Source organism: Watersipora subatra, chromosome 7 (genome assembly GCF_963576615.1).
Source record: "Watersipora subatra chromosome 7, tzWatSuba1.1, whole genome shotgun sequence".
Classification (NCBI taxonomy): Eukaryota; Metazoa; Bryozoa; class Gymnolaemata; order Cheilostomatida; family Watersiporidae; genus Watersipora; species Watersipora subatra.
In genome coordinates this window covers 31,279,952-31,306,325 of record NC_088714.1, presented here as the reverse complement: position 1 = coordinate 31,306,325, position 26,374 = coordinate 31,279,952, and the positions used below count along the sequence as shown (strand labels likewise).

General features: G+C 32.7%; 1 protein-coding gene across 1 annotated transcript; it reads right to left on the bottom strand.

Moving 5' to 3' along the window:
• Positions 1–1,616: 1,616 nt before the first annotated feature.
• Positions 1,617–26,148, bottom strand: LOC137400670 (atlastin-3-like). The gene is made up of 6 exons (XM_068087002.1): positions 25,936–26,148; positions 7,579–7,629; positions 6,970–7,155; positions 5,547–5,672; positions 1,766–1,924; positions 1,617–1,661 (listed from the first exon to the last, which is right to left on the bottom strand). The coding sequence occupies exons 1-6, from the start codon at positions 26,146–26,148 to the stop codon at positions 1,617–1,619; spliced, it is 780 nt and encodes a 259-aa protein (XP_067943103.1).
• Between the last annotated feature and the right edge of the window lie 226 nt (positions 26,149–26,374).

Sequence of the window (26,374 nt, the reverse complement as noted above, 5' to 3'; positions counted from 1 at the left end):
ATAACAACATTTGCCATTCTAACTTTCAAACTACATATCATGAGAAACGTGTTTTGGGTAGTTGAAATAATTCAAGAGAAAATAAAAACAACTGTAAAGGTTTTCAAACTTTGTCAAACAACTGTAACTTTTAAAATTCATATCATGAGGAATATGTTTCGTGCAGTTCAAATAAATTAAAGAAATAAAACAACTATAAAAGGGTTAAGATGTAACAGTGAAATAATTATCAAGCAATAGCTAAATTGAGTAAGTTCTGCTACGATTACAATAAAATATGATTCAGTAATGATATTATTAATACGAATTGAGAAAAAAATTAAAATCCTGAATATGTTAAGTTAATAGTAACAATTTTTGCATAGTGTGAGTGCATGCTTGTGTGTATTAAAAGGTTACTGTTCCACCAGAGGCTATCCATCAAATCTTTGAATACAATGATACTGGTACCTCTCGATACTAGTACAAAGTAAAAATTAGATATCGTACTGTCTTTGTCTGACTGAAAAAAAATGTCGCGGCTCTTCTTATAACTGTCTGCTGTCTGCGTGAGAAGAATTGGCCTTGACCCCTTATATAGAGATTTAACCTTACAAAAAATATTTCCCAACAGGAAGATTGTAACGCGTGGGCGCAGTGCTAAAGTAATTAGCATGCACATTTTGCTATACGGTATATGATAGGTCTTGAATGGTGACACTTTGTATGGCTCAGTGGTAAAGCGGTCTGGATTTTGAACTTGCTGTTGCAATCTCCGTCAGTTCAAATCAATCCGAAAGCGGAATATAAATTCCAAGATTTTAATAGCTATAGCTGGACACACATACATGCATATACACAAACTTTGAGAAATATATATATAATAGATGTAGGTATATAACGTATATGTAGTTATGTAATATAATATAAAAGTGTCAAAAATGTCAGTTACTTTGAAATTGGCAAAAAAGAAATGATTATATTTCAGTACTTCTATGTTAATTACAGAAACCTTCGGCAATTCGACAATGCTATAGACTGGTGAAATGTGCATGTAACTTTTTCATGAAATACGCACGACTTAATGGTTCTATTCTCTGTCGCTTGGCGTTTCATTTGCCGGTCTTAATTTTGATAAAAGTACGGCTTAGCAAGTTTTAATAACGATTTTCGGCCAAAATAATCTGTCTATTTGTGTTTAATCCGATCAGATGGGTAAGTTTTAAGATACTGTCGACAATTTACAAAGACTTGGTAACATATTTAAATAGGCTTATATGTGATTTGTTTCATTATTATACTTAAACGTCTCTACACAAAAATGGTTAAATTTATTGATGAGATTTCGATACAAGGGTTTGCGACGTTGTTGATGAATATTTGTGTGCACATGCATTTATCATAAAACTCTCTACCAATCGCTCCGCTCGTGTTAGGTCGTAGGATTATAATATATATAAATAAAAATAAGGATGTATGTTCTAATTAATTCATTACTTCTATGAATATTTTAGTTGCTTTCTAAAGTAATAATTAAACGAAGATGCATATTTTGTTTGTTTGATAACTTACACTTATCGACTGCATGCAGTTGATAAGTGTAACTTATTAACTTGCTAAGTGTGTAGATTGCATACTTAGAAGTGTTGATCAATGATCTCAGAATGAGCATAGCGCTGAAACTTAAAAAAATAGAGACCTTGTGTAAGTGACACTTATCAACTGCATTCAGTTTGACTCTATGGGAACAGCTACATTACAACATCTTTAAATATAAATTGTTTACCTCCAACGTAGACAGATCACTCGGTCTCAAATGTTTAGACACATTTAGTATGTAGACATCTGAAAGTTGGAGCATCAGAGACAAAAGTGCATTGTCTGATGTTACTGTACTCTCTTCAACATCATCGCTTCCCTGACAGTCCAACAGTATGACAGCTGTCTGCAATAGACCGACTGAAATATGTAACTCAGAGCTTTTGTTTTATGATATTAAAACCTATTCTTATGCTTGGTTTTACTGATTGTAGCTTTGCTGTCCTCACAGTAATGTTAATACTATGGAGTTCCTGAATAACATGTAAAGTATATAAATTAGTAGACTGCCTTGTAGAAGAAGCAAACCGCTAGTTTTTACTTCAATCTATATATATAAAATGAAGTGTCTGTTTTTGTCATCTGTATCCATGTCCAGCTACTTGCAATTGGTTAGAATAGTGCACTGCAAGGAACCTTTGGTTATGAGCATACACGCAATTGATGTGTGCCATGAAAAATCATGATGTGTAGTGATTATATACACAATTATTTCAACGTGAGGCAAGGTGGCTGCATGGTTTAATGTAAATACGCTTGGCTTCACATCTGTGTAACCTAATGTAAGAGTTGGAGTCCCATGAGAAACAATTTTTTCCGTCATGCTTCTACCTGGCTTTGGATACAGGGAAGAATAGACATGGCTGTTAGTATAGTAAAGATTAAAATATTGGTTCGGCATTGAATTGGTCTGGCATATCAGAGTTGTATTACTACTCTTTGTAAGGCAAAATTTATTTTCTTTTCTAAAATTTATTCTAGCCGCAATTTCAGGACACAAGCTAAGTACATTTATGTACTTTTTATTACTAATTAATATTGCCTTTTGTGTTTGTTGTTTTTTCATTTCAATTTTAAGACACTCAACTTCCTGTTCAACTTTCATTTGCATTGAATATCAACAATTTTCAAGGTTGATCACTAAAAACTGTCAACATTCACCTCCTTGTTTCAACCACCACCTTCAACTCCTTGTTTTCAACATGAACAGTTGTATGCAGCATTATCTTAGGGACCAGTGAAATTGGACTATACGTTCTCTTTCCGTTCGATCAGACAATAAGCTTTGTTTACCCTCGTGCGTTTCAGTAATGTATTAAATTCTGATATCTCATTTGTATATTTGTACTAGTACCGACAGGTACCAGTATTGTTTTATTCATAATTTTCATAGTTAGCTTCTGATAGAACAGTAATCTTTTTTATACACACAAACTTTTATGCACCCATTGTTAGTATTAATTCAACATATTCAAGATTCTTATTGTGTTTTTTCAGTTTGTATTAATTGTATCAATATCAACTCATTTTTCATTGTAATCATTGTAGTGAAACAGACTTTATCTAGCCATTACTTGTACAATTACAAAAATCTAATTCTTTATATATTACATATGATATAAAAGTTTTGGTGGGTCATGACAAGTCCTATGGAGAACCTATCGCCCTAAAAAATAGGCCCTATGTAATTTTTCTACTTCCTTGGTGGTGCAGAAATGACAAAAGTAGGTTTAAGCCAGCTCAAACAAATTGGCCAAATATAAAAAAAAACATCAAATATATAAATAAAAACCTACAAATGACAAATATTTTATCATATAAATTCAGACTAGCTAAATTACTCAATTCATTAAGTAAAGAACTTCTTTTTAAAGAACTTTAAACTTTCAGCAAATGTCTAGCATAAGTAAGAAATGTTTTTTTAACAATATATTTTAGCTATGGCTTGAGTTTGCAAAGGCTTGAATCATGCATTGGCTAGACACACAAAATTAAACACTCTCATTTGAATAACAAAATGGTGAATGCTGTATAATTATGTTGATTACAAATAAATTTTCTGTGCAAAAACCTATTTATTATTTATGCGGCGCCGGGCATTCCTTTAGCCTTGAATATAATACCAGTCATGTCTGTCCGTCTGCAACCACACTAGGAGCATTGGAAAAAATTGGCCTCCCACATGAATGCAACTTGGTGATATCATTTTGCAGACAGGCATGCTAACCACTGCACCACTCTGCCACTCTACTATTTCATTGAATAATTACGGACATATTTATTACTCATGATGATCTCTTGCATTGCAAAAGACTGTTGGTGTACTAGTAAACAATAAAAGAGTTATCCTACTAAACTTTGAATTAAACACTGCCCGGGCTAACTGAGACCAAACACTGTCACGGCTAGTTTCAGACAAATAAACTGATTCAGCTAATTTCAACCAAACTCTGACTCACTGAATGTGAGTGAGACTGGGCTCACCTGTCTTAAACAGAAAGTTGACTTTGTCTGGCGGATTAGGACCAAAGACTGCTAATTTACATGGAATTATTTTGGTGTAGGTGCTAGTAAAATCTAATAAAAAAGGCCATCAATAATGATATTAAGTCTGATAAAATGCTTCTAAGAGACTGCCAGTTGATGAGTACAAAGGAGGGGAAAGACAATAAGAATTTGGTTTTAACCATACAGCCTCTACAGCGTTTGAAATGTGAAAAAGAACTCAGGGAAAGCTCAAACTGTTAGCTATGGTGGTATAGAGATACTCGCAAATTATAATTAAAAGTATCAATGTGTAAGAGTATGAACATCAAGGCTAGATAAACAACAATAATTATTCGTATAATTCTACTTGCTCTCATTCTACATATTCCAACTTGCTTTTCTATAAGAGCTTATCATTACTAGTACCTAGCCTGGGCGTGGCTTTCTTGGGGGGTGGGGAAGAAAGAAAGCCATGAGCCACTCTTTCTCTCCCCCCACTACCCAAGCGAGCCATGCTCAGGCTAACTAGTACCTTGGCAGTCAGGTGTGCTGTAAGTAATCGTCAGGTGTAATAACTGTGTGTACAATTATTCACAAAATAAAAGATGAATTTTGGTGCAGTGGTTAGCCTGTTAGTTTACCTAGCTGATGGTTGTGAGTTTTAATCCCAGGAAAAATGTGCCCTTTTGTTTTAACATCTTACTGTAGCTTCAGACAGACCCAGCTCTTATGATAGGAAAGATTATTTTATACATGCGCATAACATTGTATGTAGTTTTTAACAAAAAAGGATGCTATATAGAAGATAGTGTTGCCATTCTCTGTTAAAACAAATACAATTGCTGTATTATTGCGTAAGGTTATAATTATCAGTTATTTCTCACTCTTTTATATTTTTTAACTAATTTTTACATTTATAAAGATGAATTAATTTTATCATTAACATTGTTTCAGAGTTAAGTTTATGTGAACATAATTTGAGTATGTTTTAAGTTCAGACATTGTCAAGTTTTGGATCGCTATTATTATCATTATTATTGTCATCATTATTATTATTATCATCAGCATTATTATCATTATCACTCAGTTGATATTCAATCTCTTTCCATTGTGAAATAAATATTGTAGTTAAAGTCTTTGTTTGGTTGCTGCTTAATAAATATTTATATTTTTAATTTCATATTTCTAACCGTTTTATTAAAGGTAATTTATTTGTATTACTACATCCTGTGTATTATTGTATTTGTAAAATTGAATATTTAATCAATAACATTTTAGAACAAACATAGGTAGTCACTGGGGTAATAAAAATGAATTTCCTATGCAAAACCTTTTGATTACCCGAGCAACGCCTGGTATTCGACTAATCAACTTTAAAGGCAGGTACTCTTCTGAAAGTTCCAAGCATTAAGTTTGACATTAATTCTAAGAAGAAGGAAAGAGTTTTATATTCATATATTTACAGCTTGACAGTCACTTACATTGTGTATTGGTTTTGGATACATGTACATCCAAATTCCTTTGGTAACCGCATCATCTCCACCTCTAAACTCTGCACCAGAAATGATGACATCCTTTTCATCAACCCACTTCTCTTCATCTTCAGGCTACAAACCAATTATTGTTATCCCATGATTACAGATAGTATCACACAATAGTTATACAACGGTACTGACTACATTCAGGTGTGTACAATAACCAATAGTCACAAATATTTTTATATATATGATTTTAATCAGTCAATATATTTTGTAAAATCGTTATTATTGGCAGGGTGAAAATGTGTCAAAAACCGCTGAAATTGCAGTTTGACTTTGTTTAATACATAGACAATTGTCCGCTTATGACAATTAACCAGTGAAGATTAAGCATGCAGTTTCACCTTTTATGCATACAAATGACTTCAAAAAATTTTTATTTCATTAGTAGCCGACACAAATGGCTAATAAATTTGAGCTCGCATTGCTTATCAGCAGTGCAGATGGTAAAAATTGTTGCTTTAAATGAGCATTAGTTTTACAAAATCGGCCACAAACTAATTAGAGACAGTTGGCTAGTGTATATGCGGCTTCACACATTCGTGATCACACCATGGCCTAATGGGTACCACAGCCGGTAGTCTTTACCATCTATTCAATGATTGATAGTTTTCCAAAATGGCTAACAAGCATTCTATAACACCTTCTATGTCCTAAATGTTTCAAGTCATTAAAACTTATCAGCTGCTCAAATTTGTGCATAAAATATATTTGTGTTTATCACAAGTTTTGCCAAAAATTTGCAAAAATCGTCAATCCAATAAAGATGAACCTGCACAGAGGTTTCAGTGAATTTTATCAGAAAGTGTCAGTATTTTTTATCATTTGCGATCGTTTTTGATGTTTGAGGTAATCTGAATGCCAGAATGTTTCCAAATTAAAATCGATAAAACATGATTGCAATTAAAACTCTCAGATCAAGCTAAATTGTGATTATGATGTCTCTACTTGTAAATTGATTGAACGAACAGAGATGCGTAATGCTGCGGCTCGAACGAAATAACAAATATGAGCTATCGCGATGATAACAACCATTTACATCATTTTGTGCAAATTCTCCTTTTGAGCATATGAATCGCGATGAAGTTTTGTTGATTTTAATTTTGAAACATTCTGACAGTCAGATCACCGCAAAGATCAAAAACAATTGCAAATGATAGAAATATTACGATACTTTCTGATAAATCTACAAACTTTTTTATGTAAATTCAATTCTTATACACTTTCTGATTCATAAGAAAGAAATCAAATAAACTATTCTTTTTAAAACATGCATGTTTAACGTTCGTCTCTGACTCATTCTCGTCAAACACTATAATTTTAGCTAAGTTTTCTAGCTCTAAACGGCTGTAAACTCAGTACTTACCAGAGAGTCTAAATAAGTCTTGAACAGGTTGAGGAAAAATGTTTTCCCAAGTCGATGAGCTCCAGAAATACCAATAACAAACACTTTTGTTTTTTCTTTTGCTGGTGCCTCTTTGACAAGGTTCTCAAGTGACGTCGTGACACAATTTAGCTTGTCTCCATCAAGTGTTACAACCTTCTGAGGTTTCTACAACAGATTTATATGGAAGGTCAGTTTCAGAGTTAGAGAGTTCTATTACGCCGGCAGCTAAGAAATTCTGCCGTAATGGTGTTTTTTTGAAAGTGCTAAATCGTTATTTTGTGTCACTTTAATTTAATCAGTCAATCGTTACTATAATAAGAGTTGCATTTGCCCTGGAATATGCTTGGAATGCTGGGAAAAACAATGCATCACACTGGAATTGAACTCAGATATTTAGCTTAGCGGCCAGGCACACTACCGACTGCTCAACTACCTTGCTGCATTGCGGAATGATTGTGCACAGAGGTACTACACATGACAATTTCTCATATGGCACTCTGGACTACCAGGGTACTAGTGTGCAGTAAAAGTTTATCTAAAAAATCATGCGTTCGTATATACTGTAAGTTTTTAGCAGGAAACACTTACCGAGTTTTCTGATCCCATCTTGCCTGATGATCTGCTGATTTTACTGCAAGTCTAAAAAAAATCAAGAACACTTACAAAAATGCTAAGTTATATAACAAAATTGGTTTATGCAATCAAAAAGATACATGGTTGTTATTGGTTTTTAGATTTTATTTGCGTGTCTCACATGTTAAAAACATTTTGGGCAATACTTCTTGTCACTTTCCAATACAAATCAAAACTAAAATTATCGATAAGCTTTGTTTACTTGTGAGTTTCAAATATAAACCACTTCACCCATATTGATTTTTTAATAATTTATACAACTACCACAAAAATCCTTTACTACACACCATGTTTAACAGTGATGAGTAATGTACAACCAGAGCATGCTGGTGTTTAATACCTTGATGGTCTTAGCTCCAAAGGTTTAGTGTTGAAGCTGATTATGGGAAATAAGCAAACTCAAATTTGAGTTAAAAAAGTAGACAATAAAATCAATTAAATTTTAAATTGATAAAGTAGACTGATTTTATTTTATTTTAAATAAAAATTTTATAATATCAAACAAAAGGGAAAGTTAATAAATTGACTTGAGAAGGAGTCGATACAAGTTTGAGTGTGATATATATATTTTTATATGTTTATAAGGTATATATAAATATATATATAATAGCATGTATTGTATGTAAGATATATGTACAGTTTGTATATATAATATTATATGTAATATATGTTCTTAAGTATAAATATATAATATAATTTATGTTTATATGTGTATATTTATGTGCATATATATATATATATGGTGAAAAACGCTTAGCATGTTTAGATTAAGTGCCCAGATTTTTTAAACTCTATAAAATTATAACCATCTTAAAAATTGGTAAACCCAATACTACTATCTAGATTTGTATGACAGCTTACCTATTGAGAGGCATTAGACAATCATTTCTTAACTCAAAGGTCTCTAGTAAAATGGCTCAGATACTCTGACACTCTAGCAGTAAACCTAATGGGTGGAGCTTGTTAATGCAAACAATATTTGAAACCATAGATTCAGGCACTGCATGCATAATTAGCTAAGTGGTGTAGCCAACTGTTATGTAATCTTATAGATATATTTGATGAGATGGTTATTACATAGAGCTAATCAATATGGGATCATAAGCATTTTGTTTGCTTTACATAAAATTCAAAAGTTTTATTGAAGTGAATGGGATATATAATTATCACAACATTAGTGTTATTAAAATATTAAATGTAGTGTTTTAATTCAAATATTTATCACTTGTACTTCCTTTGTATCTATCTGTATAAAACTCAAAATTTATCATCTATTCAAATGTCTGCCTGTCCAGTTAAAGCTATTAAAATCTTGAAATGGAAGCTCGATGCGTGCTAGATTTGCACTTCACATAGACTGCAAGCGCAAGTTTTAAACCACACATTTAACCCCTGAGCTATACAGTCCTTAGCATTCTATCTCTCTTACCATATAAATACAGTATAGGCTACCGTATATGCACACGCTAAATGTGCACCTTTGATTATTACCTAATATTACCTTTTGCATTTGTTATTTTTTGAAACAATTTAAAAACTAATTTTTTGCTACTAATGCCTATTTTTTTAATTTGTTATTTTTAAATTTGCCACTTCAATTTTAAATGTGCCATTACACTTCTATTTCCGGTTTTTCGTAAGGTTCAATTGTTAAATTGTGGTCAAGGATTTTTGCGCAGACAATTGTATTATTTCGAATAGGAATAGCTTCTACATTCTCTCTCTGTTTGATCAGACAAAGGTAGTCCGATATCTCATTTTTACATTTGTACCAGTATCGAGATGTACCAGCGTCGTCATACTCAACGTTTTGATGGATAACTTCTGCTGGAACAGTAACCTATTTTATACGCACATATACTTCTATGCACAAACTATTATTACTAGTTTTTTTATTTTGTTCTGTCAGTTTTGTATTAATTGTATCATTAACAAATCATCTTTTATTGTAATCGTAGCATTTTTTTATATTTTTAGGTCATAAAAACATGGTAATTCCAATTTCGTCACGCAACTCTCAACGCGTATGCATTTAGAGTTACCAGTTAACAATACTTGAGTTAACACTGTTATATTGACATTTACTCAAACTCACTAACAAATAGTGAATAAAGAGTATTTCTATTACTATACTAACATCTGAGAAATAGCATAGTTAGATTTGCACTAAAGATGTGGATCAAGTCCTATAAATTGAACTCTCAACTCTTGACAACCATAGCAAGGGGGCTTGCCTCTGAGACATTAATCGGAAAAGCATAGTCTGGGTAAAGTGAGACAGCGTAGATACTAATCACTGATATTAGTGCGATGTTCAAGTGAGTAAATTCCTTAAATATCACATGTATATAACAACACAGCATAGTCTGTACTACCATCATAATAAAACTATTTTTTGTACTTAGGACATATATTCAAGGAATGTCTATTTATAACTGTGTTATTTTACATGAAGCTATTTGAAATAGGTGAAATAAATACTCGTAAGCTCTCATAAAAGTTTTATCTTGACGCTGATATTGGCTAGCTCAGAAATAGAAAAGATTTTAGGTGAAGTTAAAAAATAGAGGAATATTGAAACCCAAAAGAAGGTGCAGTGAGTGAAAGCTAGTAAGAGTAAAACATGTAGTGGCTGTACAACAGCTATCTAGTTATTAGTTATATCTAGCTATTTAGTTTCTGCAAATTATTATAAATATTGATTGTAGATGTCTCCCGCTTGCGCATATTTCTTTTTAATGCTCAATAGATCTGTTTATTATTTTATAAATTTGCAACTTTGTAACCTACTGTTTGATAACTCCAAAGCTGTTATTTAAGCTGGGCTTGCAATCAATAGAGGCTCATTATTAAACTTTTACCATATATAACAAAGTTAGTTTTTGCTGCAAATTGTAGCAAAAATAAATCAGTGCAATGAAAAAGTGCAGTAAACATTTAGACTCTGTTGTTAAATCTATTTATCATAACACTCAGATCTTGTAATCTTGAAATCATTACACTGAAGAACAAATATGCGTGGTAATTAGAGAGCTTCATGCTGATCTATGTCAGTCTCTGACTTGTGTCGGTCTGGTAGACTGACACGAGTAAGAGATTCATGTCAGTGGTCATGGCCATTTCCAAGTGATAGAGCTTTAATTTAGAAGACTGAAATTCTACCGCTTGGCCACAAAATCCCTATTAAACAGTTGAAGAACAATCAATAGTATTTATGGAGTGATGTTCCGGTACACTGCTAAATGCATAACATCATAAAACATAAAACATGACAAATTTCATATAATGAACTTTGGGTACAACAATCAATCTCTTTAGATATGACACATTGCATAAAATTTCAGTTGTTGATATACCTGCCGGGCAGCCCACCACTCTTAAAAATATGATATTTAAAAATGATTATATATATTTAGACTAGCTTAGGTTACTCAAATTCATTGGGTAAAGAAACTTAGCCAACTTGGCAACTACATTACCTTCCACTGTTTATAAGCTATTTTAAATCTTGAATGTGTAGCGTAAGAAGTAAAAAATGTTTTTTCAACAATCCGTTTTAGCTATGCCTCGCACTTTTAAATATTTAAGTTGTGCATTGGCCAGACATACATAGAATTAAACAGTATCATTTAAAAGTTAGAATGGTAAATGTTGTATATGTTAAACAAAATAAATTATCCACGCAAAAACATTTTTATTATTCATGCAGCGCCAGGCATATTAAGCTAGTAATCTGTATTTACAAGTTGTCGACTCATCTTTTTCTCTTCACGTTTTGTAAGTATATCAGAGTATACATTTCATGTTTGCAACTCTTACATTTCTTATAGATGGTAACTGAGAGAGCTGTGATCCACATCCCAACTCTTTCCAAAGCATATGCCGGGTCCTGAATCCTGAATCTTTCATTGCTCCAAGGATATCCAAGCAGATTTCAGAACCAGATATGAACAAGTAGATGAAATCAGACTTATCCGGATTGACAATTAAATTTAACTAATGAACAGTGGCAACAGCAGCAAGCAGTGTCAGCTTTCAGCATTCAGTGAAGTTTTGTAGACCATAACAATTATATGATGTGAATAGTGTCTGAAATTAATAAGGCGAGATATTTTGTTGTGAGATGTAGATCAATGTGATACACTAAAGGAGTTACCATACCGAATGCTAAACACTTCCAGAAAGGATTGCAACCAGACATCCTATCAACTTAGATTAGAATAATTGTGTAATAATTTATTGGGTTCTGCAACTAACTATTTTTAATTGAGTCACCAAAAGAGTCTTTAAACATAAACTTACACAAAGTGTTAATAGATTTAATCAAGAAGTAATGGTATTTTTTCATTATTTGAAATTAATTTTGATGGCCGAGATGATCTAACTGTCAAAATTTTACAAGATTTAAAGTCGAAAAAACTTGTTTGTGATTAAAACCCTCTATAGAAAACATCAGCTATTGTGATTAAATTACGTTAAAATTGCGTTCAATTCTGAGAAGTTAAGCTGCACGGCAACATGATAAATAAGATAATATTCTTGAATGATGAAATACAGGCTCAAGTAGTCTAGGAGAATCAAGTTTCAGAGAAGTTATCTGTATACAATAGTGTCAAGCAGAACTGCATCCTGGCAACAAAATTTTTCTCACTATACCTTTGTGCTATGCCTAATGTTGCTATTAAAGACAGCAGCGGAGAAGGCATTCCCATCCAAATGAGCCACAACGCAAAATCTCTTCAAAGTTTTTCATTTCATATCCTTTTCGAAAGATGTTGTTTGCAGTTCACCGATTTATAGTTTTCCACTCAGCTCAGGACATGAGACTGCTTGTAAAGCAGTTTGCCAAAGCAACATCAAAATCCACCCTGAAGATAGACAATGAAAACAAAATGTATGCATCAACCAGTAAACCAGCAACGCTTCTGCATCCCCCTCATCCCCCAGACCACATCCTACAGATATTCTGATATACAATGAGTAGCTTACTCAATGAACAACTTTCATATACAGTAGACGCTCCTATAACATACATTCCAGATAACGTGAAAAATTTAATAAAGAGGAAGTTGCTTAGAAAAATTATGAGAAAGCTACACAAAACCTGTTTAAGATGCTGGTGCTGTGAGCACGTAGGAAGGGAATATGAAAGTTTACAACTTGAAGAAAGGGTCAAACAAGCAAAGACAGCCGAGTAAGTTTTATTTATTCTAAAGTGCTGAAACTTTCTTTTTATTCCTTTTTTTAGATTATTAATGTTTCTGCTTACATTTTGCACCGACTTTTATCAATGATCCTCTTATTAGTTAAATTTGGTGAGTCGCTGGATATTGATCTGATTTAATTGACCTCAAATTCGATATAGCCTTAGGACTCTGTTAGCTTTTTCCCTTAAATGATATAGCCTTAGGACATTATTAGCTTTTATTAGATAAGTACTGACTTAGAAAATGTACTAATATATTGATCTATCCTAATAATTATCAGTATGCATCAAGGGATCTAGGAAGAGGCAAATGTTAGCGATAAGAATCGGATGGCTTGAATGAATGCTGGGGTAAACTGTTTTATGTATCTCATACAACCCATCAGATTTTTGTCATGGCTACATTGATGTGTATATGAATGAAATATGAATATGAAACTAGTAATTGTTTTTAGCGAGTTCATGTTCTTTAGGCAGCAGTAAAAGGTGCAGATTACATATTTATTATTACACAAATGGCCAGTTAAAAGATGTAATTTCTAAATTTGTTTTAGCCTAAGATGAGAAAATTGTTTGAACCGGAATGTAGTAAATTTCTTGCATAATACCTGTTTAATTTGAAACATTTAGAATAAAATAAATGGTTTGTAAGTTATCTGTTTTAAAAACAATATTTTGCATCTTTAGATTTACCTTTTAATAGTTTGACAAAAGTAGTCTTGTTCAAGCTTGTTCTGACTCAGTATAACATCCAGTACAATAGATGCTCATCAATATCTGTTGATCAGTTTGCAGTAAAGAATTGAAAAGAATTTTTGCTGAGTTCAGTCTTGCAACTTGAAAGAAGGTTGTGTAAAGGTTTAGGTAAGATTATTGAAAAGTCATCATAAGCTGATAAAGATAAAAAGCTATAAAGATCTTTGATTGATATTGAGTTCAAATCTTAAAGGATAAATACACTACCTAATCGTTTTATTTTCCTCATGTGAAGCCGTGTACTTGACTATGTTTTCGTTTAGAAAGTTACATTAAGGTGCCATATCATAGCCATGTTTACTGGTACACTATGCATTAAATGGTTTTAATATCCAAAACACGGCTATATCAAATAAATTTGATATAGCCTTAGGACTCTGTTAGCTTTTTCCCTTAAATGATATAGCCTTAGGACACTATTAGCCTTTATTAAATAAGTGCTGGCTTATCTAATGAGGTAACAGTAGTAACAATAGAAATATACTGCATGCAAAGTCGTTTGGGATGTGTGTAATGTAAATAATGTAGATTTATTGTTTATACACATGATACAGTGGTTTACCATGAGTTTGAAGTTTTCATGAGTAGTAATATATGTATACATTAATAACAACTTATTAGTATATAATATATGTATACATTAATAACGGCTTATTAGTATATAATATTTGTCTACAATAATAACGACTTATTAGTATATAATATTTATATACATTAATAATAATGACTTATTAGTATATAATATATGTATACATTAATAACGAATTATTAGTATATAATATTTATATACATTAATTAATAACGACTTATTAGTATATAATATTTGTATACATTAATAACGACTTATTAGTATATAATATTTGTATACATTAATGTCGACTTATCCAACGACCAAACAGGCGGAGCGAAGTGTGGGAGTTTTTATGATAAATGCATGTGCACACAACTTACGAAAATTATTCATCAACAATGAGACAAACCCTCGTCTAGAACTTTCATCAACAAATTTAAGCATCATTTTGTAAAGTCGTTAACGTATGTATAATAACGATACAAAACACATTTAAACCTACATTATTTAAATATGTTACCAAGTCTTTGTAAACCGTCGGTATTACCTTAAAACTTACCCATCTGATCGGATTATACACAAATAGACAGATTAATTTGGAAGAAAATTGCCACAAAACGCTTGAAAAGCTTGGTTTAATAAAAGTTAAGACCGGAAATTGAAACGGCGGTCGACAGAGAATATAACGATCAAGCCGTGCGCATTTCGCGAAAACATAACGTGCACATTTCACCAGTCTATGGCATTGTTTACTTGTAATCAAATTTATTCGAAGGTTTCTGGAATAAACGTAGACCATTTGAGGCGTTGACCGATTTATAGGTACGAAATTGTGGTACACAGTTTATCAGCTTATGTTTTTGTCTAATCATCGAAGGCTTCATTATTTAAAACGTTACCCGAAATTCTTTACAAGTTATGTACAAGCTAGGGCTGAACTACAACGCCCCTTTATGACGAGAACCTTTTTTTATTTTGCTCCAGTTTGCAGAAAACTTTCAGACGCGTGAAAGCTCGTACTTGCTTTCTGTTAAAGATCGCTGTAAAATTGTGCATTGGTTTTCTATTATTACTGTATTACTATTACTAAGTTTGGATATTCTTTTTGATACTTCTTGATATTGTTAGCTATGACATTTTTAAATGTAAACAAAATTGTTCATTGGTTTCTATTATTACTGTATTACTATATTAATAATATTGGTTATTCTAATAATATCAGTGCATTTTACTTCTAATATTGCATTTCTCCTATTGCAGCGGGAGAGATATAAACATATGATCTTTTCCTTTCATTATTGCTGTTTGTTGTACATATACATGTATGTACATGTATACATATGTATGTATACATTAATAACGACTTATTAGTATATAATATTTATATACATTAATAACGACTAATTAGTATATAATATTTATATACATTAATAATGACTTATTAGTATATAATATTTATATACATTAATAACGACTTATTAATATATAAGATATGTATACATTAATAATGACTTATTAATATATAATATATATACTACTTACAATTCATTATTCTCGATTTATTTTTTTATTATTCATGGTGCTATTATTATTTTACTAATGACTTGCCATAGCAGCTTCTTACAGACTGTGTTAAAAATTGAGACAAAATTAATAATCAATATGTATTACTTTTGCTCGCATCTTTGACTCAGTTTACAGATGGCATTCAAACATTTTTTCAATATGATTTCCGAGTAGTCTACCGAATCCTAAAAGATAAATGAATTCATCCTTATCTATTTTTCTTATTACATAATGAGGTGAGTGATGTAGCACATTGCTACACCACTTATCTAATTATGCATGCAGTGCCTGAATCTATGGTTTCAAATATTGTTTGCATTAACAAGCTCCACCCATTAGGTTTACTGCTAAAGTGTCAGAGTATCTGAGCCATTTTACTAGAGACCTTTGAGTTAAGAAATGATTGTCTAATGCCTTTCAATAGGTAAGCTGTCATACAAATCTAGATAGTAGTATTGGGTTTACCAATTTTTAAGATGGTTATAATTTTATAGAGTTTAAAAAATCTGGGCACTTAATCTAAACATCTTGTACTAAGGGTTGTTCACCGTATATACGCACATAAATATAAATACAGTGAAACATGGATAACTCGCCCTCGGATATAGCGAACACATGGTTAACTCGAATGAAATTGCTTGGTCCGTTCCCACGCAATGATAAATGGCTTTAGATAACTCGACCGAAACTCCGTTAACTCGAACAGTTTTTTGCCAAACGGCTACCGAGACGGTTGTTACTATCGCTATAGAATATCACTTTATTCCAAGCCATAGAGATAAACATCGACTTTTAGTAGTTCTTAGGCCTCGTTAATACCAACATCGGCAAATATTTTTATTAACGACTTTTCTAAAGGTTTGCAAAAATCAAATTTTACCAAACATCCGCTTAGCAATAAGCCCTCTGAAAGCAAGAAAAGCGAGGTAAAATTTGGATAACTTTAAAGTAATATCGGCAAAATTGATAATGGGTTTTTAATAATAAAGCAGTTTTGTAATAACTGATTTACTGCAAAATTGATCTTGGTTAAAACGCTCGGTAGAAAAATACGTATGTATTTTTTCTGAGCGTTTTAACCGCTATCAAGTTGCCAATTTTAATCTGAGAACGTCCTGGCAGTCACATCACCTAAAGCAACAAACCAATCTCAAGTGATAGTAAAATATCTATACTTTCTGATTAAAAATATTTAAAACTTTACACGAGAGACCTTTTAACTTGCAACAAGCAATCTATGCTTTTGATTGATATATAGTTTGTATATGTACATGTATCTACTGATAAATACGTGCACTTATGACTGTCCTGATAACTTGAACGCTCTAATAACTCGAACACTTTTGCTCGGTCCCTTGAAGTTTGAGTTATCCGTGTTTCACTGTATATAAACATAGATTACATTAAATTATAAATATATACTTGAGAGCATATATTACATAGAATATTATATTATATATACATACTACACATATATATTACATATAATACATACCTTTATATAATATATAAAGGTATGTATTATATGTAATATATATGTGTAGTATGTATATATAATATAATATTCTATGTAATATATATATATTATATATATATATATTATATATATATATATATATTATATATATATATATTATATATATATACCTTATATACATATAAAATATATATATCACACTCAAGCTTGTATTGACTCTTTCTCAAGTCAATTTATCAACTTTCCCTTTAGTTTGATATTATAAAATTTTTATTTAAAATCAAAATAAAATCAGTCTACTTTATCAATTCAAAATTTAATTGATCTTAATGCCTGGTTTTTTAACTCAAATTTGAGTTTTCTTATTTCTCATAATCTGCTTCAACACTAAACCTTTGGAGCTAAGACTACTAAGTCATTAAACACCAGCATGGTCTGGTTGTACATTATTCATCACTGTTAAACATGGTGTTTAGTAAAGGATTTTTGTGGTAGTTGTATAAATTATTAAAAAATCAATATGGGTGAAGTTGTTTATATTTGAGACTTACAAATAAACAAGGCTTATTGATACTTTTTGTTTTGGTTGCAGTATTTGTATTGGAAAGTGGCAGGGAGTATTACCCAAATGTTTTTAACACATGAGACATGCAAATAAAACCTAAAAACCAATAACAGCCATGTGTCTTTTTGACTACATAAACCAGTGTTACTATCTAATTTAGCATTTTTACAAGTGTTCTTGATTTTTTTAGATTTTCAGTAAAATCAGTAGATCATCAGGCAAGATGGGAGCAGAAAACTCGGTAAGTGTTTCCTGCTAAAAACCTACAGTATATACGAACGCATGACTTTTTAGACATACTTTTACTGCATACTACCCTAGGACACTTATATTTCGCTAGTATTTAGTTTCGTAAGTAGCATACAGAGTAAAATTTCACTGCAACTTAATTTTGCAGCTCTGATGAGTGCAAAATATAGTGATTTGAAAATAAATGCAGTGGAACAAACATAATTAGATTCCTCAGGTTCAGTTCACCGCAGGCCTGTATTCACTGGTTGCAAGTTGGGGCGGCTAATATTAGGCGACTAGTTATGAACACCTGGGAGTATTGAGGAGGGGTGGTGTAAGCTCCCAACAGGTTTTTCTTACGTAGGGCCTCAGCCGGACCTCTCGTGTAAAGTTTTGAAAAAATTTATCGGAAAGTATCAACATTTTTCTATTTTTTGAGATTTGTTTTGTTTTAGGTGATGTGACTGATGAGACGTTTTTAAATTAAAATAGGCAAAACTTGACCGCAGTTAAAACGCTCAAAAAAAAAAAATCTTTTTCTTTTTTAGCGTTTTGACAAAGATCTATTTTGCCGATTTTATTTTAAGTTCATACGGAGGTTTCTACGCTTTCGATGGGACATGGCCAAGCGGATGTTTAGTAAAACTTGATATTTTGCAAACCTTTATAAAGGTTGTTAACAAGAATATTTTGCCACTGATGATGACAATAATGACGCCTAAGAACTATTAAAAGTTGATGTTTGTCTCTATGGCTTTGAATAAAGTGATATTCTATAGCGATAGAAACCGTCTGCATAGCAGTTGAGCAAATAAATTTTCGAATAAATGATGTTGAGGTCGAGTTATCTGAAGCAATTTATCATTTCGTCGGAACGGACCAAACAAATCCGTTCGAGTTAACCTTGTGTTTGAGATGAAATGTTACACTTTATCCAAAGGCGAGTTATCCGAGTTTGACTGTACTTAGCCGCGGAAAGTTCCTAAAAAGTTGGACGGCTCAGTCGCCCCGCCGCCCCAGGGAATACGGGCCTGGTTCACCGATAAGAAAACAATTTCAATTTGGGACTAGTTTGTAATTGTGAACCGCAGGTAGAATGATGTGGGCAAGGTCGATAATGCAATTCGATCGCTTGCTGCCATTTGTTTCTTGGACTATCAATGAACAAAGCTATTTAATTTCGCGTTTTCGCTCGTTCGTTATGATAGTTTAGTTTCGCACATGAAGTTTTCGCAAGAAGATGACTCCGCAAAAACGCGAAAGTTAGCTGAAGCGAATACCTAAGTGTCCTAGGGTAATACCCTGGAAGGCCAAAGTTCCATATGAAAGATCGTCATATGTAATACCTCTGTGCACAATTATTCTGCAAATGCAGCAAGGCATCATGTTGAGCAATGCAGTTGGCAGTGTACCTTGCCTCTAAGCCAGATATTTGAGTTCAATTCTTGTGCAATGTATTGTTTTCCCAAAACTCTACGTGCATCTTAGGGCAGACGCACCTCTTATTATTACAAATATTACCTTATTAAACTAAATGACACAACATAAGAATTTTGTTGTCCCAAAAATCATTACGGCAGAATTTCTTAGCTGCTGATATAATATAACTCTTTAACTCTGAAGCTGATCCTCCATATAAATCTGTTGTAGAAACCTCAGCAGGTTGTAAAACTACATGGAGATAAGGCAAATTATGACATGGGGTCATTTGAAAAACTTTTCCAAGCGGTACCAGCTAGAGAAAGCACAAAAGTGTTTGTTATCGGTATTTCTGGAGTTTATCGACTTGGGAAAACATTTTTCTTCAATCTGTTCAAAACCTATTTAGACACTCTGGTAAGTACTAAATTTACAGCCGTTTAGAGATAAAAATTATCTTAGCAGAAAATTATGGTGTTTGATTGAACCAATTTCCTTGATTCTTATTCCTGTATGTCTTAGAATAGTTTGTTTAAATTTTTTCTTCGGCATCAGAAATTGTATTAAAAATCAACTTGCAGAAAAAGTTTGTAGATTTTATCAGAAATTATTGGTATTTTTCTATCATTCACAGTTGTTTTTGATGTTTGAGGTGATCTGACTGCCAGGATGTTTCAACATTAAAATCAAGAAAACTTCTGAACAATTCATATGCTCAGAAGAAGAATTCGCACAAAATGATGTAAATAGTTGTTATCATTGCGATAGCTGATATTTGTTATTGATTTTGAGTCGCAGTGTTACGCATCTCTATTCTTCCGTTTTTTTGCAAATATAGACACCGTAATCACACTTTCGCTTGATCTGAGTATTTCAATTGCAACCAAGTATTATCAGTTTTATTCTTGAAACATCCTGGCAATCAGATTACTGTCAGATACTTTCTGATGAAATTCACTGAAATCTTTGTACAAGTTCATCTTTAGTGGATTGACGATTTTTATTACAACTTTGGATAAACACAACTCATATTTTATGCATAAATTTTATTAGCTAATAAGTTTTAATAAATTAAACCATTCATGACAAAGAAAATTGTTTTATAGAATGCTTGTAATCCGTTTTGAAAAACTATCAATTATTGAATAGATGGTAAAGGTTGCCAGTCATGGTATTTAATAGCCCATGGTGTGATCATGAATGTGGGTGCTGCATATGTACTAGCCGAGTGTTTCTAATTAGTTAATGGCCACTTTATAAAACTAATGCTCATTTAAAGCAATCATTTTAGCATCTGCACTGCTGATAGGAAATAAGAGCTCAAATGTATTCGCTATTCCTGTCAGCTACTAGTGAAATAAAAAATTGATTGCATTTATTTGTATACCTAAAAGGTAAAACTGCATGCTTAATCTTCACTGGTTAATTGTCATAACATGACAATTGTCTATGTATTAAATAAAGTCAAACTGCAATTTCATCAGTTTTTGAAACGTTTTTACCCTGCCAATAATAACAATAAAACGGTTTTACAAAATCTATTGACTGGTTGAGGTCATATAAAAATATTTGTGATTATTGTCTAGTGTACACACCTAATTGCAGTCAGTACCGTTGTATAACTATTGCATGATACTATCTGTAATTATGGGATAACAATAGTTGGTTTGTAGCCTCGAGATGAAGAGAACTGGGTTGATGAAGAGGACGTCATCATTTCTGGTGCAGAGTTTAGAGGTGGAGATGATGCAGTTACCAAAGGAATTTGGATGTACATGCATCCAATGCTAATACATGATGTAAGTGACTGTCAGGTTGTAAATATATGAACATGAAATTTTTTCCTTCCTCTTAGAATTAATGTTAACTCAATGCTTCTGACTTTTATAATATTAGCTGTTTTAAAAGTTCATCTACTGAATACTGGGCATTGCTCGGATGATAAAAACTTTTTGCATAGAAAGTTCACTTTTGTTAAAACAGTAACTACCTATGTTTGTTAAATGTTATTGATTAAGTATGTAATTTGGATAATGCAATTATACAAATGATGTAGTGATACAAATAAATTAATGTTATGAAAACAGTTTGAACTATGAAATTAAAAAAATGTAACTATTTACTTAGCTGTAACAAATCAAGCTTGATCTATAATATCTACTTACCAATAGAGAAAGATTAAAAATTAACTAAGAGCTAATAACAGCTGTTCAAAAATTGGCAATGTCTGAACTTAACCTACTAAACTCAAATTATGTTCATGAAAATTTAACCCTGAAATGATGATAATAATAAAATGAATTAAACTTTATAGAAGTGATAATTATCTAACCAATGTAAAAGAGTGAGAAATAACCAATAAGTATAACTTTATGCAATAGTACAGCAACCATCTTTTGTTCAAAAATGTGCTAGAATAAATCATGAATTACGAATTTGTGAAATTTGAAGGCAAAATGTCAAAGCTAATACATAAAACCAATATAGCAATGAGCTTTAATGGTTAGCATGCATAAAAGGCTCAGTATTAAAAAAACTCTGAAATAATAACAGTAATAATAATAATAATAAATTCATGAAGTTTATAAATGTAAGAACTATTTAACAAATGTAGGAGACTAAGGGATAACTGATAATTATAACCTTACACCATGCAATGTACAATACAAAATAGTGCGGTATGCTTGTTAAAGGGTGATTTATTATTTCATGAATTAAGAAAATTTGAAGGACAAAATGTGTAAACTAATATACAAAATAAATATTGTACTAAACTTTCATGATAAATTGGTTTAAGGAGCTCAATATTTATCTGTTGAAAAAAAGAAATTGCACATATCAATGTGATATATTTACTAGAAATATATTTAGAATAAGCAGTATTCAAGCCAACGTAATGTTTTCAACAAAAATTGAAGAAAGATTAAAAAAATTAGTTTTAACTAAAATAAGTAAAGACATATTGTAAAAACTGCAAACAAAGAAAAGAGACAAAGTTTGGTTCAAGTTCAATGAATGTGGCAAACTGTCCGAAGCCAGCTAAGAGATTAGAAAAAATATTGAACCTCACAGGATGTGACACCAAGCGCTCCTTGATTAGTATGTGTAATGAATACGACCCATAATTATTCATTTGTGTCACAGATAAGCAGATGGCTTAATTGATTACCTCCTTTATATTCCATTTATATTTTCCCATGACCAAACACGAGCGAAGCAATTGTTTGGGAGATTTATGATAAATGCATATGTGCACACAACTCCCGAAAAGGTATCCGTTACCGGCTGTGACCAAACCCTGGTACCGAAATCTCTTCAACAAATTTAACCACTTTAGTGTAGAGCCGTTTAAGTATAATAATGATACAAAACACATATAACCCTATTTAAATTTGTTACCATGTTTTTGAAAGGTTACCACAATATCTTAAAACTAACCCATCTGATCGGATTATAAATGTAATAAACAGATTAATTCGGCCTAAAATCGAAATAAAAACTTGACAAGCCTGTTTTACTCAAAATTAGGACCGGCCAACGAAACGCTGATAAGGCGGTGCAACAGAGAGTAGAACTATTAAGTCATGCGCATTTCACGAAAAAAACCGTGCACATTTCACCAGTCTATCAAATCGTCAAATTGCCGAAGGTTTCTGTAATTAACGTAGAAGTACTGAAAAGTAATCGTTTCTTTTTGCCGATTTTACTGGACACTAACATTTTGGATACTTATAATGAATACTTTGGTATTCCAACTGATGTCCAAAGCAGTGAAAGTAAAGGAAATGGCAATGATATTTTTCTAACGATTCTTTTTCTATTTCAACGATTTCTAATGATACAATATATAATTAATGTAGAAGTACTGAAAAGTAATCGTTTCTTTTTGCCGGTTCTACCAGACTCTGACACTTTGGATACTTATAATGAGTACTTTGGTATTCAAACTGATGTCCAAAGCAGTGAAAGTAAAGGAAATGACGATGATATTTTTCTAACAATTCTTATAAGATTAATACAATATTTAATTGTAAGAATAATTATTCGATTTTATAAGATTTAATTATAAGAATAATTATTCAAGTTTACAAGATCGAAGTGTATATTGACCGATGGTGTGCAATATGTTGCTGTTATTTCTTTTCTAAAGTATTTGATGATGGTACTACGGCTGTGCCCAATTTTGCGGTACTGCCAAGCCGTTTTTAATATCTGCAAAATTAAATAATAGGCCTACATTTTCTTATAGATACACTTCTATTTCTATGGCAACCAGCTAAAACCTGCTTAGATTTTTAAATTCAGCATAGTTTTTCAGATATAAATACAGAAATCTAAATAAATATCACAACCTTTTGATATTGGTCGCTATGACCTGGTATGCTATGGTTGCTATATACAGCCCCCAGCTATATATATATATATATATATATATATATATATATATATATATATATATATATATATATATATATATATATATATATATATATATATATATATATATATATATATATATATATATATATATATATATATATATATATATATATATATATATATATATATATATATATATATATATATGTATATATATATATATATATATGTATATATATATATATATATGTATACACATACATATATACATGTACATATATATACATTATATATATACATTATATATATATATATATATATAAAATAGATTCCTCACCCGGCTAACCCGCATGAGTGGTACTTTCTGCTCTAACTCGGGTCTCCTACCAGAGACCTGGGAGTTTGAGCACTCGCCTCAAGATCTTAGCTGTTCCCAATAGCGCACTTTTCTGCAACTCACCTGAGTTGATTGCTGTTGGTATCTGGGCAAGCCACATTCTATGCACTGATGTTATTGCGCCCAGTGCCCCAATGACTACTGGAATTACAGTTGTTCTTACATCCCAGCATTTTTCAATCTTTTCTCCAAGAGGGAGATATTTCTCTACCTTTTCTTTTTCTTTGCTGGCTATATTGTAGTCATTGGGTACTGCTTTATCTATTATAGTAGCTCTCTTGTTCTTCTTGTCTACCACCACTATATCTGGTTAGTTTGCTAGGGCATGCTTGTCAGTCCGGATGTAGAAGTCCCAGAGAATCTTCGCGCGGTCATTTTCATTGACCTTACCAGGAGCTTCCCACTAGTATTGTGGATTATTAAGGCCATATCCATCACATAAACTTCTATACACAACACCTGCGACATGATTATGCCGCTCAGTGTATGCGTTTCCTACTAACTGCTTGCATCCACTGATGATGTGTTGGATGGTATCAGGCGCATCTTTGCACAGTCTACATCTAGGATCGTCTCTAGAGTGATAGATTTTTGTTTGGAGTTGCCTTGTTGGGAGCACTTGCTCCTGGGCTGCCATGATTAGCGACTCTGTATTGGCCGTTAAGTTTCTTTTGTTCAGCCACATATGTCTGGTGAAGATCGCCAACTTTAGATATTTGTCAGTGGTAAGCACCATGAAGAGGTTTTATGTGCCAGTCAATTTCCTCATCATCAGGGCGAAGTTCCATTGTCAGAGCAGCCGATTGAAATTCAGCTAGCAACTTATCTGAAGGGGCCATGGAGGCTGCATAGGCTTTGATGCTTTGTTCTTTCTCTTTCACTGTCTGCTGTACACTTTCGAGTCCCCTACCGCCATCTTTCCTATCGAGATACAATCTAGTAGTATCAGATTTTGGGGGGAGTGCTCCATGCATGGTCAGCAGTTTACGAGTTGCTATATCTGTTTCCTTGATGGCTTCCTCAGTCCACTTTATTATGCCTGCTGGATATCTTATTACTGGCGGTGCGTAGGTATTTATTGCCATGACTTGGTTCTTGGCATTGAGCTGGCTTCGTAGGACCTGCCGAAGGCGTTTTTTGTATTCAGTAATGGCTTTGTGACGTACCTCTGCTTCGTGGTTGATGTTGCTTTGCATAATCCCCAAGTACTTGTACCCTTCTTCTATATCTTTGATGGTACCATTAGGCATTTTTAGGCCATCTGTGAGCATAAGATGGTCTTTCTTAAGAATTAGCCTTCCACATTTCCCAATACCGAAGGTCATTCCGATATCCTTGCTGAGTAAGGTGTATTAGCGAATCAATGTCCCTTTCTTTGTTAGCGTACAGCTTGATGTCATCCATGTAGAAGAGGTGGTTTATCTTGGTGCCACTCTCAAACTGGTACCCATATTGAGTCTTCTCCAGCATATTGCTTAAAAGGGTTTAGGCATATGCAAAAGAGCAGCGGCGATAAGGAGTCACCTTGATAGGTGCCTCGCTTAATTTTTACACTCGCCAGCTTTTTGTCATTAGCCTCCAGTTCCGTCTTCCATTTGGTCATTGACATCTTGATGAATGCCACAAGAGCAGGGTGAACATTGTACATACTGAGGCACTCAAGTATCCAACTATGGAGAATTGAGTCGTAAGCCTTTTTGTAGTCTATACAAGCCATGGCGAGATTGGTATGCCTTTGGCATACCAATGAGATTGGTATGCCTCTCGGGTGTTGCGCCCAACTCTTTTCTGAGCACTGGTCATATAGTGACTCATGTGATCTTCCAGTTTTTCTGCAGCTATTCCTGAGAGCAGTTTCCAGGTGGTGGGCAAGCACGTTATTGGTCAATAGTCCTTGGGAATCGGCCCATGCTTTGGATCTTTTATCAGAAGTACAGTTCGTCCTTTGGTCAGCCATTTCGGATGGTCGCCTTCTTCTATTAGGCACTCCATCTGCTTAGCCATTCTAGTGTGAAGTGATGTCAATTTCTTCAACCAGAAGGCTTGAATCATGTCATGGCCAGGTGCTGCCCAGTTTTTCATACGCTGCACTCTGCACTTGATTTTCACTTTGCTGATAGTGGGTCCTTGCTGAGCCACAGTGTGTTGGTGGCTCAATTTAAACCTCTTCAGCTAAATTGCAG